The following is an 18,252-nucleotide window of genomic DNA, read 5'->3' as shown; positions in this document are numbered from 1 at the left end:
GGGTGCAGTAGAAGTTGAGTGGGGAGCTGAATTCATGATGCCACTGTACTAGTCTTGAATAGGATGAGTTTCTAAGGGATCAGCTAATGGGAGACCAGCATCAACCTGTTGTCTAAACCATGGAATCGTCGCTGTCTTGGAAGACTATGGAGAATGCACGAAGAAGGGTTATGTGGACAGGGAATTTTCCAAGCCTATAGGATGACATACCTTGGGTCCCTGTGGTCCAGGCAAGCCTTCAGGACCTGGGAATCCTTTCTGGCCAGGAGAACCAGGGGGTCCAGGAAAGCCTTTCTCCCCCTGTTAAAACCAAAACAAGACAAGAGACACGCAGAACAGCAACTATTCAACAAACGCTCCCATGACCATCATGTTCTCTTCTTTGTGATTTCTTGACAACATTTTTCAGGTTTTTGATTAAGAAAGTAATAATTAGCATCCAGCAGTGAGAGTATAGGTCACTAGAAAGCTACTAGCTGTTGGCATTTGTCTGCAGGCTTGAGGGTGCTGGCACTTGGTTTTATAGAAACTACTTTTCCCAAATAGTGGAGCTGTACAGGGAGGAGACAGGACCAACAACTGAGGGAAAAGTAGTTAGAAAAATCAAAGTTAGTGGATTGTGTTTGATGGGGATGGAGTGGCTGAGGGTAAGGCACAGGAATGTTTTGAGAGTGCACAAAATCATTACACAGCTTAAAAAGGAGAATACTGTTGGGTGTGGTGACACATGCCTGTAATACCAACAGCTCAGGAGTTTGAGACAGGAGAACTGCAAATTCAAGGCCAGCCTCAGCATTTTAGCGAGATGCAGGTGAGATATCGAGGGCCGCATATCCCAAAACATGAGCTAAATAATTTTTGTTTTAGAAGAAGGCAGAAGATATTAGGGGGAAGTTACTAGTAAAAGTGATTCAAAGGATTTTAGGTCTAGTGGCTAAGATGGTTTTATCAACAAAAATCTTCTCAAAGAAATGGACCCTGGAATTACTGTAACAGGAAAGGCCACACTGATTGACTTGGTCAGTTTGGTCACACAAATGCAAAGAGATAGGGAGAGAAGAGGAAAGGGAGAGAGAGAGAAAAAAACATCAAGCTTAGTTCACATTAGTGTATTTGCATTCACATAGCCAATAAAAAGAAAATGTGCTGGACTCCTCTCACTACTCACTTTCATATATTTTAGAATAGCATCCTGTAAATAGTTGGGACTCAGTAAATGATTGAATGCATGATGAATCACAGAGAGGGTATGTTCCACCATAAAAGTGAATATACTACATTCATAGCTTGGGGAAAGAAGCAAAATAAAACTACATGTGAATTATAAAATTATTTAAAACATACATGATAATAATTATTTTAGTTAGCATATGACTTATGTGAATTGTTTTATCTAAAGAGCTTTAACATATTTTCTTAAAATTATTTTCCATAGTCACCCTTCAATATTGTTAAATAATTAGTGTCTCAGAGGAAAGCATTTTGCAAACAAAGAAAAAAAACTTTAGTTCTTCTTCTGTCTTAATTATCACAAATTGCAAGTTAATGGAGCGAACTAATGAGATTTCACGGTATTCTTTTTTTCTTGAATTCTGCAATGGAGCTCCTTCCCTCAGCTGAATTTTGGCCTCCACTAGAGGGCAGCTGCATAATTCTTCCACCAGGGGGAGATCTTGTACTAATGCTGCAGGACAAAATCTGCGGCTTCAATGTTTATTTTATGTGAAAGTGAGTGAATCAAGTTGTTTTCCTGTCTTCTCTTGTGTTTAGCAACATTGTAAATAGTGCATGCTATAGGGCCTTCTTGTAAACTTTCTTTCCCCACTAACTTGCTACTTGGTTTTTACAGACCCAAAGAGTTACAATCTAACGACCAGTATTTACACAGGTTATTTGAGTCTTCCTAGAAGGCTTTTTTTTTTTTCTTTTTCTTTTCTAAGGTTAATGTTTATATGTAATTACTTTAAAATTGGATTTTGGAAATGGAACAACATACTGAGGATCTCTCTGCCACTGAAAGAGCATGAATTATTTGATGACTTTATAACAAGAAGATGCCATAGTAAATTTTTTACCTTCTCCCCTTTGGCCCCATCGCAGAAGCACTGGCCTTTGTCTTTACAGACACAGCCCTAGGAGAGGGAAAGAGAAAGGGCTTGTTTTAAAACATCTTAATGGAGCCTCGATAGAGCAACAGCAAACATTTCTTTGTATTTTAAGTGTGAATACTATTTCAGGTACTTAGGAGGCTGAGGCAGGAGGATCACAAGTTTGAGGCCAGTCTGAACAATTCAGCAACTCTGTCTGGGGGTGTAACTCAGTGGTAGAGGGCTTGCCAACATACATGTGGTCCTCCAACACCACAAAAACAAACACACACAAATCATTAAAGTTAGAAAGAGTCACATTATAGGAGAAATGTCAGATGAATGAACATCATTTTTTTTATTGTACTTAGGAGTTTTAAATAATTTATTTGTGGGGACTGGAGTTATAGCTCAGCTGCAGAGCACTTGCCTCGCACATTTGAGTCACTGTGTTCAATCCTCAGCACCTCATAAAAATAAATAAAATAAATAAAGTAGAGATCTTTAAAAAATCTTTAAAAAATAATTTATTTATGGAAAAAGTCAACTATGTTTTTTTCCCCACAGAATAATAAATGAACCCTATGAAACTGCCACTGTTGTAGGTAGAAAGTCGTGATTTTTTTTAAAGTCAAATTTTCAGAAGTCAACATGTTTTTATACTTGTGTGTGCATATAGGCGCAAGTATATGTGTACATATGCCTAATGTGTACACCATAATGTATATGTAGCTATTTAATACACAGTATCTTCCATAGGGGATAAGCTTTCGTTTTCCTGAAATAATGTTTGAGACTGAGTAAAGATTATCAATACCTATTATGTGTCTTTAAAGAGAACAAACTAATTCACTAATGCTAATATCAAAATGCCTTTTATATATATATTAAAAGAAACAACAACAATTCAGCAGTGAGCTGGGGAACTCTTACTAGTCTTTTGACACATTTACAATCTCAGCCTTCATTACTTATGCACACATTAACTCTAATGAAGGTCAAGCTTTTTTTTTTTTTAAATCTGCCATCATAGAAATGAAGAGAAAAATAGTCATAAAAATGTGTTGAATATGTGTTTTGACACACATGATATATTCTATGGTTATGTATTAACCCTTTTTCCTTGTTTTTGCTTCTGTTTAATATTAACCATATTAAGGTAATATTGAATTTTAATTGATAGTAGAGGCAGGGCAAGTCCAGGAGATATACTAACTAATTGTAGGGATTCTAAAAAGAAATTTCCTGAGAAATTTCTGAAGCTGGGAATTCTTTTTTTTTCATATTTTTAAAAAATTTATATATGACAGCAGAATGCATTACAATTCTTATTACACATATAGAGCACAATTTTTCATATCTCTGGTTGTATACACAGTATATTCACACCAACTTGTTTTTCATACCTGTATTTTGGATAATAATGATCATCACATTCCACCATAATTAATAACCCCATGCTCCCCCTTCCCCTCCCACCCCTCTGCCCTATCTAGAGTTTGTCTATTCCTCCCATGTTCCCTCTCCCTATCCCACTATGAATCAGTCTCCTTATATCAAAGAAAACATTCCACATTTGATTTTTTGGGATTGGCTAACTTCACTTAGCATTATCTTCTCCATCTCCATCCATTTACCTGCAAATGCCCTGATTTTTCCTCTTTTATTGCTGAGTTATATTCCATTGTATGTATGTGTCACATTTTTTTTTATCCATTCATCTATTGAAGGGCATCTAGGTTGGTTCCACAGCCTAGCTATTGTGAATTGTGATGCTATAAACATTGATGTGGCTGTGTCCCTGTACTATGCTGTTTTTAAGTCCTGTGGGTATAGATTGAGGAGAGGGATAGCTGGGTCAAATGGTGTTCCATTCCCAATTTTCCAAGAAATATCCATACTGCTTTCCATATTGGCTGCAGTAATTTGCAGTCTCACCAGCAGTGTATGAGTGTACCTTTTCCCCTACATCCTCACCAACACTTATTATTGTTTGTATGCATAATAGCTGCTATTCTGACTGAAGTCAGACACCCATAAATCAAAGGCATTTCTGTATATCAGTGACAAATCCTCAGAAAGGGAAATGAGTAAAACTATTCCATTTTAAATAAATAGCCTTAAAAAAACTTGAGAATCAACAAAAGAGGTAAAAGATCTACATAGTGACCTTAGGAGACCTAAGAAGATGGAAATATCTACCTTCCTCTTGGATAGGCAAAATTAATATTATCAAAATGACTGTACTACCAAAAGCACTATACAAGTTTAATGCAATTCCGATCAAAATCCCAATGGCATTCCTCATAGAAATAGAAAAAGCAGTCATGAAATTCATCTGGAAAAATAAGAGACCCAGAATAGCTAAAGCAATCCTTAGCAATAAGAGTGAAGTAGGTGGCATCACTATACCAGACTTAGAGCAATAGTAACAAAAACAGCATGGTATTGGCACCAAAACAGACTGGTAGACCAATGGTACAGAATAGAGGACACAGAGACTAACCCACATAATTACATTATCTTATATTTGACAAAGGTGCCAGAAACATACATTGGAAAAAAGATAGCCTCTTCAACAAATTGTGGTGGGAAAACTGGAAATCCATATGCAACAAAATGAAATTAAACCCATATCTCTCACCATGCACAAAACTCAACTCAAAATAAAGCTGGGAATTCTGTTTGTGCAACAAGAACAATGATAGGGCGAGGTCTGGGGCTCAATGGTGGAACCTAAGGCTCTGGGTGCAATCCCTAGCACTGCCAAAAAAAATTATTTTAATATAATTCCTTAGCTGGGAACAGGAGGCTGTTCTACTATCCACAGATGAGAGTTCATAGTTATTTTCGCACAATCATCATTGATCCTCACTACATTTATTATATATTGTGATATTTTCGTTTTTTATTTCTTCCCTTCCCTTCTGTTCCCTTTCCTCCCTACCCTTTGTGTCTTTCTCTTTCTTCCTTCCTTTCTCTCTCCCTCTCTCCTCCCCCTTTCTTCCTTCCTTCCTGCCTAGTACTGGGGATTGAACCCAGAGTGCTCTACCACTGAGCTACATCTCCAGCCTTTTTAATTTTTTTTTTTTTTTTTATTTTGAGAGAGGGTCTAAGGTGCCCAGACTAGATTTGAACTTGGGATCTTCCTGCCTCAGCCTCCTGAGTAGCTGGGAAGTAGATATGCACCCATGCACCAAACTGCCATTGTAATTTATATGAGAAGAAATGAAGTAATTGAGAAGAAAAATCTAGTCTCTTAAAGGGTTTCTAAAGGTATTTCGAATTTTTAGGAGACCAAATAGTTCCAATTTTCCTTCCAGATATTTTGGGGTCTTTAAATCTAATATGTTGACTAGCTCAACCTTGCCTAACTGGATTTTTAAATGTCTGTGTTCGTGTCAGTCACATATTTAAGCATTTAAGTCAGCTGTTTGCTAAGCTTGGATTCCCAGATCTACAAGATCAGCATCACCTGGAAATTTGTCTGGAATGCAAGTTCTCAGCCCCGCTCCGACTCGCTGAATCAGAAACTGGGTTGGGGTGAGGGACTGTCAAATATCTGATTTTTAAATATATTATAATTATACATAACTCAAACATCTGATTTTTAAATATATTATAACTATACATAATAGTGGAATTCATTGTGACATATTCATGCAAAAAAGATCTGTTCTGTCATTCCAGGAAAGTAGTCAGACTTGAGAGCCCCCTTGCCTGGGGGATGCTTCTGTCTCTGGGATCAAACAGAAGTTGCCTGAAGACTTGACTCTGTGGGCTTTTGCTTCTGGGTCAGTGCTCTTGGACCGCTGGTTCCAGGAGGGGATGGACCAGTGTGCAGAGCCTCAGCAAGGACCTTGAGTGCTGCACCCAAGGGCATTGCATACTTTGGCAAGGAAGCTCAACAAGGCAGGGATGTTGTGATGAAGTATACATGGAGGGCTGGCCACTGTTTCAAATGGACCATGAGCATCTCTGATTTTTCTCCCTTCCAGATGCCATCTAGCACCCGGGTGCTGAGCTTCCCAGGGCCAGAGGAAGGAGAGGCAAATTGGCAACATTCTAACCCTTGAAAAGTTTTGTGGGGGCCATGGGACAGGCTACATTTTATTTCTTGGAGTAAGTCATGTTCACCTTTCACCACTCACCACTGGAAGTCTTCCAGTTTTGACTTGAGTAAATCAGTGTTTGCTGATATCCATACTAGACATGGCCCCCTTTCTTATCATGCTTGTTGACTTTGATATAACCCATTAATTAGATCATTTGTGGTTATATGTTTAATGGGTACTTTTCCTGAAGACTGTATGTCCGAGGAGAGAAGGAGTTATACAATCTTTTTCACATTCAGTGTCTCCACCATAGAGTACGTCCTGAACCAAGGCTCAGGACTGAGCAGATGGGTCAGCGAGTGAGTGCACAGTTACTAATTTATTTACCTTTAATTCGGACTTAGGATTTTAAAACATATGAATCTCATGGCTGTATTGGGTTGCTGTTATGGTTTGGAAGTGTGGTGTCCCCCAAAAGCTCATGTGTGAGACAATGCAAGAACATTCAGAGAAGAAATGATCAGATCATGGATCTTTAACCCAATCAGTGAATCAATCGCGTGATGGGATTAGCTGAGTGGTAACTTAAGGCAGGTAGGATGTGTCTCAAGGAGGTGGGGCTTTAGGGGTGTGGCTGTGGGGTATGTATTTGTATGTGGCAAGTGGAGATCTCTCTCTGCTGCCTGATCTTCCTGGGAGGTTCTTCCCTCTGCCATACTCTTCTGACATGATGTTCAGCCTCACCTTGAGCCTTGAGGAATAGAGTCTGCCGTCTATGGATTGAGACCTTTGAAACTATGAACCCCTAAATAAACTTTCCTTCTCTATAATTGTACTAGATGGGTCTTTTAGTTGCAGTGGCGAGAAAGCTGACTTATTGTCATGACTAAAATTCTTTCTATACATATGATTATGTTAGAAATGGTGAAGAATGAAACTAGAAGTTCGTTTATTTTAATACATATTGAAGTGAAAATAAGGGTAATTATTCATTGGTTGCTTATATTAAAAACATCTTTTGGAAATGATTTAAACCCTTAAAAGAGTTGGGAAATAGTACCAAAAATACTTTTATACCCTCTCATTTAGGTTCACCAATTGTTAACATATCCCAGCCTCTCCATCTCTCTCTCTCTCTTTCATTTTGCATTTAACAAAATATCAGTTGAAGATCCCAATGATACTTGATGCTTATAAATGACTGGTGCCAAATCAAATGGAAAGTGGAAAGAACTAACCCTTGGCAATCATAAGACCTGTGTGTGGTACATGCATGAGCCAGTGAGCTGGGAAAAAGCCTGAGGACTCACTGAGCCTGTAGCATAGAAGGTATGGAAAGTTCTGGTCCATGTAGCTGTCAATCAAATGGAGAGGGAGAGTCACTGTGAGAAGATCTGTAATACTCTGTTCCTATGCATCACCCTACCACCCATGGGCATATGGCCTGGCCTCTTGATGAGATTCCAAAGCCAGGTCTACGGCTGTCTTTCTATGTCCAGGTTAATAGAATTGTTCCAAAATCACCCTGGCTTTAATTCTCAGTTAAATTGGCAAGGCATGGACTGCCTATACATCTGCACAATGGGGCTGACGAGGACTTCAGAGTATGTGACAATTTTGCTGACATGTAGATCCTCCACCTGATTGAATGAACTCAAAATTATCATCAGGGCAGCTGGCTGACCGTTGTTCAGCTGTTGGTCTAGAGAGGAACCAGGCCTGCGTGGTGTGCAGAGCCTGGCACGGGGCCTAGTGAAATCATTTGAATGATTCAATGACTTTGGATGGGGAGGACAGTGGCCTAAGACCCCAGTTAATTCTCTTCATTATGCTGTTTTTCCTTACATAAAATTTAAAACTTGTAGATGTGTTTCAATAATTCAAATAGATTATTTGACCAAATGATACAGGGGCCATATTTTCATTCTTGTTGACTTTGATCCAATTTTTGGAGCTGTTTTTGAAACATCATGATTACTTTAATGGGATATAACCCATTAATTAGTATTCCAATGCTAAATCACTTAAAAACAAGTATGGCCTAAGGCTACTAAGGAAACATAACTGCTAGATATTTCTTAAGCAACATGTTAATGATTTTTCTTTTTCCAACCATAAAGTGCCTCTTAGCTTCCTTATATCACACCTTTTAGGAGTAAGAAATCATTTGTCATGAGCAGAAAGCTTCAGAAAGTGATACTGTGGCTTTTTTCCCCTTGAAATCCCTTGATTCAAGATTACGTTGATATTTTAGCACTTTTAAATATTAAATAGTTCACCTTGTGGAAATCATTCTTTTTAATAGTTGCCTTCAGTTTTTTGTAGCCTCACTTAGAATGCAAAATGAACTCACGGCAGAGAATCCAAAAGGGTGTAGAATTTCGGAAATCATAGGTCACATACATATGGACCTGTTCTGTAGGTATGGGGTATGGATCATGCCTGCAGGATCTGCTCTCAGCTTTGCCAGAGACTATCTGGAATTTGGGACAGATTCCTTAATCCTTCCAAGTTGCCTCATTTGTAAAGATGATAAGATCTCTCTTGCAACATTTTTTTGTGCAGGTTTGAGATTCTGTCAATAGCTGCCTACAGATCTCCTTGCATCAGTAAGGTCTCTGTCAACGCAGCAGGACACACCCCGCTCCCTCCCATCACTCTGAGAGGACATGAGTGACACTGCTTGATCTTTTCTTTGGTCAGTCTGAACCAGCCACTCTCCTCCTAGACATTTCCTCCTCAAGTTTGTCAAGTGCCAGAGAACTGGCCCCAACTCTTACAGTAAGGGTAAAAGGCTGAAAACTATTTTTGCTATGCAAGTGATTTAACTAGTATCTCTTACAAGTATTTTTAGAGTACACTGAGTAGATTCATTGATTAAACAAATTTAATTTGTACATGAGCGAGCACAGACACCATAATTTGTTTTATTCATGGAATAAAATATTGGTCAAAGATCCCAATGGTACTTGAGGCTTATAAATGACAGATGCCAAACTTAATGTATAATACAAAGTCAGAAAGTACTTCCATGGGTGCTGAACAGTGAGCTCTGGAACTCTTTATCTCAACTCATGGTGCCGAGGCCTCACCTGCCCACTGGACAGGGGTGAATGGCTCCAGCTTGTGAGATAGAGTTCCTAGGTCTAAATCCTTGCTCAGCCAAATCACTTGTATGACTTCAGACAATTGCTGTAATATATCTGTAAAATGGGATCTGATTGGTTAGCACAGGTAAAGTGCTGGAAGAGTAGAGGTACATAGAATATTTACTAATGCCTGTTACTGTGGGCACTAATTTATCAACTCACGGTTGCTCCTTAAATGCTCATGAGTTGATAGCTTTTAACTTTCACTGGGCCACAAGTAGGAACTCTCACAATTTCCGTACCTGCCCTAGCACTCGAATTCAGTAAAAAAAAAAAAAATTATCTTTTTCACTCTTAAAACTATCACAATATCTAATTAAGCAAATATATTTCTATTGTTCATTGATAATCCAGAAAATGACTTCCAAATATTCTTGGCTGTTGTTTTTTTTTTTTTTTTTTCTCTCTACTCTCCAAACATGGTATGCCCCATTCTGTGCAGGCTCATGAAGCAGAGATGGCCTCCCCGCTCTCTCCCCAAGCCCTCCTCCCCCACACCCTGTCCAGCCTGGTTCATAGGAGGGGAAGTTGGCACCGTTCACAGCTGGTTAACACCCTGCTGAGCAGGTCTGTTGATTTTGCATTATGATTATTGACCCTGCACGTTTTGCCCAGCCAATCGCCGGAGGCGAAAGTTTTTGTGTGTGAAAAGAAGAGCTGACCACTGTGGGCCAAACCGTGCCAGACAGGCTCCATGAGCTGTGCTTTGCAGGCTGCCTGCACGCGGTGTCTGCCTTGAGCACAGACCGCCAGCCTTGGCAGCCTGCCCTGCCTGAAGGAGAAGGACACCCTGAGCGGCTTGCTGCAGTGCCCCTCCTGCCCCGCCCAGAAGCTTCCCTCACCTCGCTTAGTAGCGTAGACATCTCACAGCAACTGCCACTTCCCATCTTTCAACTCCCGTCCAGAGAGACATCAGTAGTCTAGACATCTGAGCCAGCCACCCGTTTGTGATTTTCTGGATGACAGCAAGCATGCAGATTACTGGCCTGACAAAGACGGTGGTGATCAGAATTCTGGGGTACATTTGGGAATAAATGAGGTGAAGTTTTGCCTGTCTAGTATACTGCAGGGAGAGGCAGGCACACCTGGACCATTAACTCCAGCTTTTTCAATATTTGTCTCTCTTTTGTCCCCTGAAGTTTTTTAAATGCAGAAGAACTGAGAGGCCTTCACCATGCGGGTGAGATAGACTCTAGGGGATCCATGGATAAGGGTGCTGGCCGAGGAAACGTTCCTTCTGTTACACTGATCTTAGTGTATTTTGAGCACTGTGCTCAGGGTTCTCTTCCTTATGTACTGTTACATTTGTAGCTTATGCCATCCGACAGATGGGAAAACTGGGATCTCAAGAGGTGAAGGTGGAAGGAGCAAAGCGTGGGGGTCTAAATCCAGGCAATTTGACTCAGAGCTGTGTTCTCAACCAGCACGCCATGATCCTTGACTGGCTCTGTGGGCCACCAAGACACTGAGGGAAGGAGACTATGTTTCTGTCCCTCATCCTGTCACTGTGCCCTAAATGATGTATTGTAAACCCCAAGGACAAACATAATATGGTAGTTCGTGTAATTAGCTGTATAAACCAAACAGTAGCCCTCAGACCATATTCAGTTCTCTGCCTATTTCTGTGTGGCCTGTGAGCTAAGAACAGTTTTTGTATTTTACATGGTTGAAAAAAAAAGTAAAAATATTTTGTGAGGGGCTGGTATTGTGGCTCAGTGGTAGAGCACTTGCCTAGTACATGTGAGGTACTGGGTTTGATCTTCAACCACATAAAAATAAATAAAGGTATCATGTCCATCTACATATATATATATATATATATATATATATATATACACACACACATATATGTAATATTTTTATTATATATGTAATAAAAATATATTTTTATTATATATGTAATAAAAATATATTTTTGTGTCATGTGAAAATAATATATACTTAAAATTTCAATGTCCTAAAGAAAAAGTTTGTATTTCATCAATAAAAATGTTGTGAATATCTGTTTCCTTTTTATGTAGATATCTACCTAATATCCTGATATTGTCTCTTAGCTTACAAAGCCTAATTTTTTTACTATCTGGTCCTTTGCAGGAAAAGCTTGCTGACCCCTGGGGTAAATGATGCTGATTACATTTTCCCTCTGCATCAGTATAAAAGTTGGATTAAAAATTTAAGATAGAAACTAAAGGAAGAATTGGCTTCAAAGTTCCATGAGGAGTGGTCTTCCATCTCAGAACAGCAGCTGGAATCACCCTCTTGTTTCCACCTCTTCCTTACTTTCCTCCCCTCTCCCCACTATACTTTGGTTCAAGGGTTAGAGGGACACAGGAAGTGCACTTTGGAGATTGGAAGAACCCAGGTTGCCACATAGTTCAGAAGCCCCTAATGTTTTGAACTTCACAAAGCAAGCAGTGAAATAGAAACATTCTAAAATGCAGATCATTTTAGGATTGTCTTATTTGTATTTTTTACCTATGAGCTATGACCAACTTCAACACAAAACAGCCAACCCACTCACCCATCTGTCAATCAACAGAAAATCTATTATGTATTACAATCACATTCTATTAAAAAAAGAAAATTAAAATACTATAAAGGAAGCAAGTAAATGCTCAAGGAATAAAAGATGCTCCTTTAAGATGGACACTCTCATTTCTGTCACTTCTCTCCATCTGGTGAAAGTCACACTGGCCAGCACAGGGGGCACTGAACTGCCTGACGCAGCTTCTCTTACCTTCCCCCATCTCTTCTTGTCAGTCACTGTTTTAGTCAGCTTTTTTGTTGCTGTGACTAAAAGGATCTGACCAGCACAACTGTAGAGAAGGAAAAGTTTATTTGAGGGCCCATGGTTTCGGAGGTCTTAGTCCATAGAAGGCCAGCTCCATTCCTCAGGACCTAAGGTGAGGCTGATAGTCATGGAGAAAGAGTATGGCAGAGAGAAGCAGCTCACATAGTGATCAGGAAGCAGAAAGAGAGAGACTCCATTCTCAAGATACAAAATCTATACCCCACAGCCATGCCCCCAATGAACCACTTTCTCCTGCCACACCCACCCACCTCCAGCCACCACCCAGTTAATCCCATCAGGGATCAATTCACTGATTAGGTTAAGGCTATAACCCCATCAGTTCTCCCTCAAACCTTCCTGCATTGTCTCACACGTGAGCTTTTTGGGGACACTTCACATCCAAACCATCACAGCCACTATTTGCTTTGTCACCCACTGCTGCAGAATTTTCTGAGAAGTGAAAGATAGGGTCTCTCACAGAGTCATGATGCTAGTAAGTTAATTTTTTAAAGTCTTTCCTGTAACTGACACAATTTTTTTGGGAACCAATACCTCTTATCATAAAAATTGCCACAAATATCCCCAATGATAGAGAAACTACAGGCTGACAAGTAGATACATATGTTGGGGTACCTGGAAGCCCCTCAGGTCGCACATCTGGCTTATCTGTTTATAGGAAGAGGTCTTTTTGAAAACGTTATTTAAAAGAAATAAAGCACATGTGGTTTGTATACAAGCCTGTTGGTCCCCTTTTCATCGGACGACCAGTGAAGGAGCACTTGATGAGCTTGTGCCTGTGGACTGACCACTGAACCAAGTACTTAAGGGTTCTCCAGAGGACTCCCGGCTCTGCTTGCTGGTGAGCCCATACTTAGGTCTGTCCATGCAGAGACTATCCAGATGCTTTGCTTTTCTATTAGGAGCTAATCTGACTAAATACACCAATGGTCAGAAACAAGAACCAAAGTCTCTGCAAAAGTTTTACATCTTTCAGTTTTGGAGTCTGGGAGAGTATGTAGAAATTCTTAGAAACTTTATTTTAGTAACAGAAATGTTAGACATTTCAAGGAAACATCTATTTGTGTCTGTGAACCAATAAACACCAAGAAGGGAATGCCAAATGCCACGGGTCAGCCGTTAAGACAAGGCTACTGTTCCAGATGCCTCCTTTAGATTCCAGTGAAAACTCAGGCGCCATTGCTGTACAACATGGTCACAGCTCCAGTAGCAATATCATTTGAAATAATAAACGGGAAAACCAGGCTCCCTTGCATGTGAGTTAATCCAGAAAGAGTTGATTAAGTACTTTTATGTGCATCCTCTCCTTTTGAAAACAAGAAAACTTGGTGGGTAGAGAATAAAAATGCACCAACCATCAAGACAAACAGGTGAGAAAGACAGAAGCAGATAAAAAGTGTCAATTCATGTTTGGAAGATGGATGCCAAACGGAGGCTTTGCAGGATTGTGAACACTTCCATCAGTTCCTTTTGCTCCAACAAAAGATAAAATATATTTTCTAAAAAGAAAATAAAGACACAAACTCAAAAGCAAGATGAATGATTCTGGGGAGCAAAATGGAACAGAAACAATGTGGTGGGTGGGGCTGATGCCACCAGCTGCTTGGCTGAGTTTGGAGACCATGGTACCTAAGAGTTTGGCTCCTATGCATAGTCAGGGCTTGAACCAAAAAATACTGATTTTTGTTTGCTTGTTTTTTTCTTTGTTTTGTGTTTTGCTGTGCTAGGGATTAAATCCAGGGCCTGAGTCACACCACAGCCGAAGAAACACCCTGTAACACCATTTGAATGGCTGGTGCTACAGATTCCCAGTAGAAAGCACTCCCGGAGGTAGATATACCCAGAGCAGAAGCAGCAGACAAGTAAAACACAAGACAGAACATGGTCCTGTGTGGCCAGGTTCCAAGACAGCCCCAGTGATCCCTCTCCCTGGGAGTCACTACATTGGGATCAGCCTGTGCAATCAAGGCAGATGTGACAATATGTCACTTTGGTGAGACTAGGTCATATAGACATCATGGTTTCTGCTATGTCTCTTGGATTCCTTCCTCTGAAGCAAGCCAGTTGCCACACCAAGCAGCTTTATGTAGAGACCCAGGTGTTGAGGAGCTGAAACCTGTGGCAATAGCCCTGTGTGTGAGCTGTCCTGTAGACCAATCCCCTGACTTCACCTAGCTTGATGCCGGTAGCCATGTGAGGGACCCTCAGCATGCACTAAAGTGAAAAGTTTGATGGGAACAGTGAAAAATAAATTCATGAAATATCCCCACAAAATTGAACAAAAAGGAACAGAGGTAAATAATAATTAAAATTTTAAAAAAGCCAAGAAGATTTGAAAATCTACCCAGGATGGTCAGTGTCTGACCAATAGAAATTTCAGAAAGACAAGACAAAAGGCACAGAGAAGGAAATTATTGAAGAGCTAATACAAGAAACAATTTCTGAAGTGAAAAAAATAAACTTTCAAATTGATAGCATCCATAAAATGACCTCCTCTCACAAACACACACAACCAAAGCACATCATCATAACATTACAGAATTCTGGGGACAAAGGAAAAATTCTAAAAGTAAATGACAACAATAGTTACACAAAGGACTTGGAATCAAAATGGCTTTGGCTGTACCAACAGAAATATCATGAGGGAGACATGAAATACAATCTTGAGAATTCTATGGAAAATTAATTTTCAGTCCACGTTTTGTTGTCAATCAAATGGTACATCAAGTTTGAGGAAGCATAAAGACATTTTTAGATATGTGATGAATCAGAAAAATAACTTTCCAAGCACATCTCGACAGTAAATAGCTAGTGGTGTGCTCCTCGGGAAAAGGAACTGGTCCAAGAACGAGAAAGACAGGGGACCTGGGAGACAGGATCTAACTCAGAATGGCTGAATGGAAGACAACGCTGAGCTGGCCTGATTGGACCCAGTGGGTGAGGGCCACAGGGAGGACACCAAGAAGACCAAGGTATAAATAGGCCATGTGACAAGTGTGACCGTAGGAAACTGTAGGGTTCAAAATAGTGTGTAGACGTGAGAAATGGTGGCTTGGGAGTGAACACAATTTCCACTGTCACACACCCTGATTAACTAAAAACCATGGTATGAACCCATCGCTTTTGTGACAGTTTCATCTACCAAACAAGTCAAGAGATACTAAAACATTTGGCAAGTTGGAAATAGCTCTATAAGCTATTTCCACACACACACACACACACACACACACACACACACACACACACCAGAAATATGAATGTAAATAAATGGGAGGAAAATACCTGCAAGAGTTGAAATCAGTTGCCTATTTCCACAGGGGAACTTGGGAAGGAGCAGTCAGGAGGAGTTGCTTTTTTGTTCTAAGCCTTTAATATTACAAGCATTTTATTATTATTTTTATGATGTGCATGTTTTATTTGCTAAAAAACACCAATAAAAAGAAAATCCATCTATTCTCATTTTTCTAAAAAAAAAATCAAAATTAACAATAAAAAGAAAGTTCATCCAAAATAATAAAAAGTTCATCTTTAACACGGAAAATTTCCTGCTACTTTATATTTAAAAGCCTATAATTTATTAGCTGTTTTCTCAAGCTAACAAGTATTCTAAGTTCATCTTTGTTAATATTTTTCTTCCATCTGGAAAACTACTTAGCTTTGACTTCCCTGTAGAAAAAAAAAATACATAAGAGTAAACAGGAAAATTTTAAGGAAAAATTATTGAGACGTTTGATGAAGAAACCTTAAAGCTGACAATTCTCTGTGGACCCTGGGAAATCCCAGTTCAAAAGTTACCTCTGTCTGGAAGACTACAGGTGTGGCCAGAGGGAGACCACTGCTAGAAATCACAGGGCATTAAGACTGCAGGAGGTCTCAGAGTCTACCTGTCTCATCCTCATTCCAGGGTTGGTCCAGATTTTATCTGGAGCTTGGGACTTCCCACTTTCCCTTGGTTGGATTAGTATTTGGGGAGAATTGTGTGCAAACTTGAAAGCACAGAGCCAAGATGCTGTTAACCATTCCTACCTGGAGATCCAGAGCCTCCCAACCTGCCAGCTCTGTCTCCAGGGAGTTCTCCAGAGGAGGGAGAGCTCAATGTGGCTGCAGTGGGCTCAATTTTGATTCCTATCTGAGTTTGCTCACTACTATGCAAAATATCTTCTCCTAAAAGTGAAGGGCAGTGGGTGCTACCTAACAGTCTGAGTGGGGATGGACATAGCCAATGAATGACCACCATAACTCTCCATAAAGGATAAGAAGAGAAGCTGACACTATGAATCTGTTTTTCCAAACATAAGATATAAATGTTCAGGATTTTTTTTCATTTGTTTTGAGTAATATACTTCTTTGATAGCATCAATTCACATGGAATTGTGATTTTTTTAAAAAATCCTCTCTTTAGTTTTATGGTATTTTACCATTCCTAAAAGAGGATAGTGGTCCCTAACTTTTAGTATATTTTAGTTACTTGGAGCCCCTAGAATCCTTCCTTTTCCCTGGGATCCCATCCCCAGTGAGTGGTCTGAGAGAAAGTTCTAGAATCTGCCCTTGAAACAAGCAGTCCCAGAGATTCAGCAGTAGTGGTTCCCCAGAGCTCACTTTGAGGACTAGCTTAACATAGCATTGAAAAGAAACTATGATTTATTTGAAAAACTATTAATATTAACCTCTGTGATATTTATGAAATAATATAACAGCATTTTTATTTTTAAAAATATAGACTAGTTGGGATTAATGATCAATCCTAAACAAACTCCAAATTAGATTATGTCACACTGATGAAAAGTATTTATGATCTACAACTATCAGTGCCACATCTATATTCATTGGTGCACTTAGGAGGCTCATTGTGCTCTGGTGCCCCCTCCTTCCCTGGCCTGACACTTTTGGTCCCCATGGCACTGTGTGTGCTATTCCTCCCAGTGACACCCTTCACTCTCTTCCACATTCCTGTGCTTTTCCACAGGGTATTTTGGTTGGCAGTGCCCACTTCTGTCCTGTTATTCTGCTTGGCTGTTTTGCTCATTCCAGAACAGTTCAAAAGTTACCTCTTTCTGGAAGACTACCACTTCCCTATATCATCCAGGTAGTCAGCTGCCAAATAATGGCACTGCCATTATTTGTTGACATGCATTTCTACATCACCTGACTTGGCTTCTCAGAGAAAGCCACATTCTGCTGATTTCTATGCTAACTGGCAAGGGTACTAGTTCATGGGGTGGGGGCAAAGGAGCTGTTCTCCCAGGCGGGAAGCTGTCCTCTTAACCACCCATGATTTCATGGGCCTGCTTGGTTATGAAAGAGGGCCCTGTTGACATAGCCTGAGTGGTGGGAGCCAGTGCTGGCCTGAGAATGGGCCAAGAAACATGTAACTTGCCCTGTGTAAAAAGTGGACAGGAAGTAAGGAAAGCAGAGGCCATCCTGGAAAGGCAAATGTGCAGAGAACCTTGAAAGATAGCAAGGTCAGTGGCAGGGTGTGGGGGCCTCAGGAACGAGGTCAGCCATGGGAGCCTCCCAGGGTTTAGGGGACTTAGGGAGTGTTTTAAAAAACAAAGATGCTGAATTCAGTCACCTGCCATGCTCAGTGATATGATATCACGCTTTCTCACCCTCAAAATCATTTCCCTTCAAATACTTTTCCCCTACTAGTTTCCAACTTTAAGTGTATCAACAAATCCCTAAGAGCTATTCTCTATTCATCATTTAACAAATATTTATTGAGTACCTACTGTATGCTAGGCAATGTTCTAGATATGGGGCACAGGGTAGTTTATATTCTAGTTTGTATGGGGAGGAACAAGATAAATGCCTACTATGTATTGCATATGTTAAGTAGTTACAATTGTTGAGGAAAACTGAATCCAAAAAGGAGCAAATAAAATGCCAGGGTGGATTATGGAAGATTACTTAAGGTGTTGAGAAAAGCACTCACCTGCCAAGGTGACTTCTGGATAGGCCAGCAGGGAAAGAGGAGACAGGACCTAGGGCTTTCTGGAAGGCAGTGGGAATAAGCAGGTTTGTTGGCCAGATGACCAAAACAACAAGAGGGTGGAATTTTCTGTGAAAAACTATCAAGAATAATGTCCAAATACCCCTATCATAGCTTCAGAACCAGCACATTCTCAGTGAAGCTGAAGTCCCCTGTGTTGTCT

At 40.1% G+C, this 18,252-nt stretch overlaps 1 protein-coding gene across 1 annotated transcript in view; it reads right to left on the bottom strand.

Annotated features, from left to right (window-relative positions):
* COL4A3 (collagen type IV alpha 3 chain) overlaps positions 1 to 18,252 on the bottom strand; it is a 135,371-nt gene that overhangs the window by 68,031 nt on the left and 49,088 nt on the right. The window contains exons 2-3 of the mRNA XM_081260738.1: positions 2,076 to 2,132; positions 211 to 300 (exon numbers count right to left, since the gene is read on the bottom strand). Coding sequence (XP_081116864.1) covers positions 211 to 300; positions 2,076 to 2,132 — 147 coding nt within the window. The remainder of the gene's footprint in view (positions 1 to 210; positions 301 to 2,075; positions 2,133 to 18,252) is intronic.

The sequence above is a fragment of the Spermophilus citellus genome (assembly GCF_964194105.1).
Source record: "Spermophilus citellus genome assembly, chromosome: 11".
NCBI lineage: Eukaryota > Metazoa > Chordata > Mammalia > Rodentia > Sciuridae > Spermophilus > Spermophilus citellus.
Note: the sequence above shows the minus strand (reverse complement) of the source record. Positions and strands in the feature narration are given on the sequence as shown.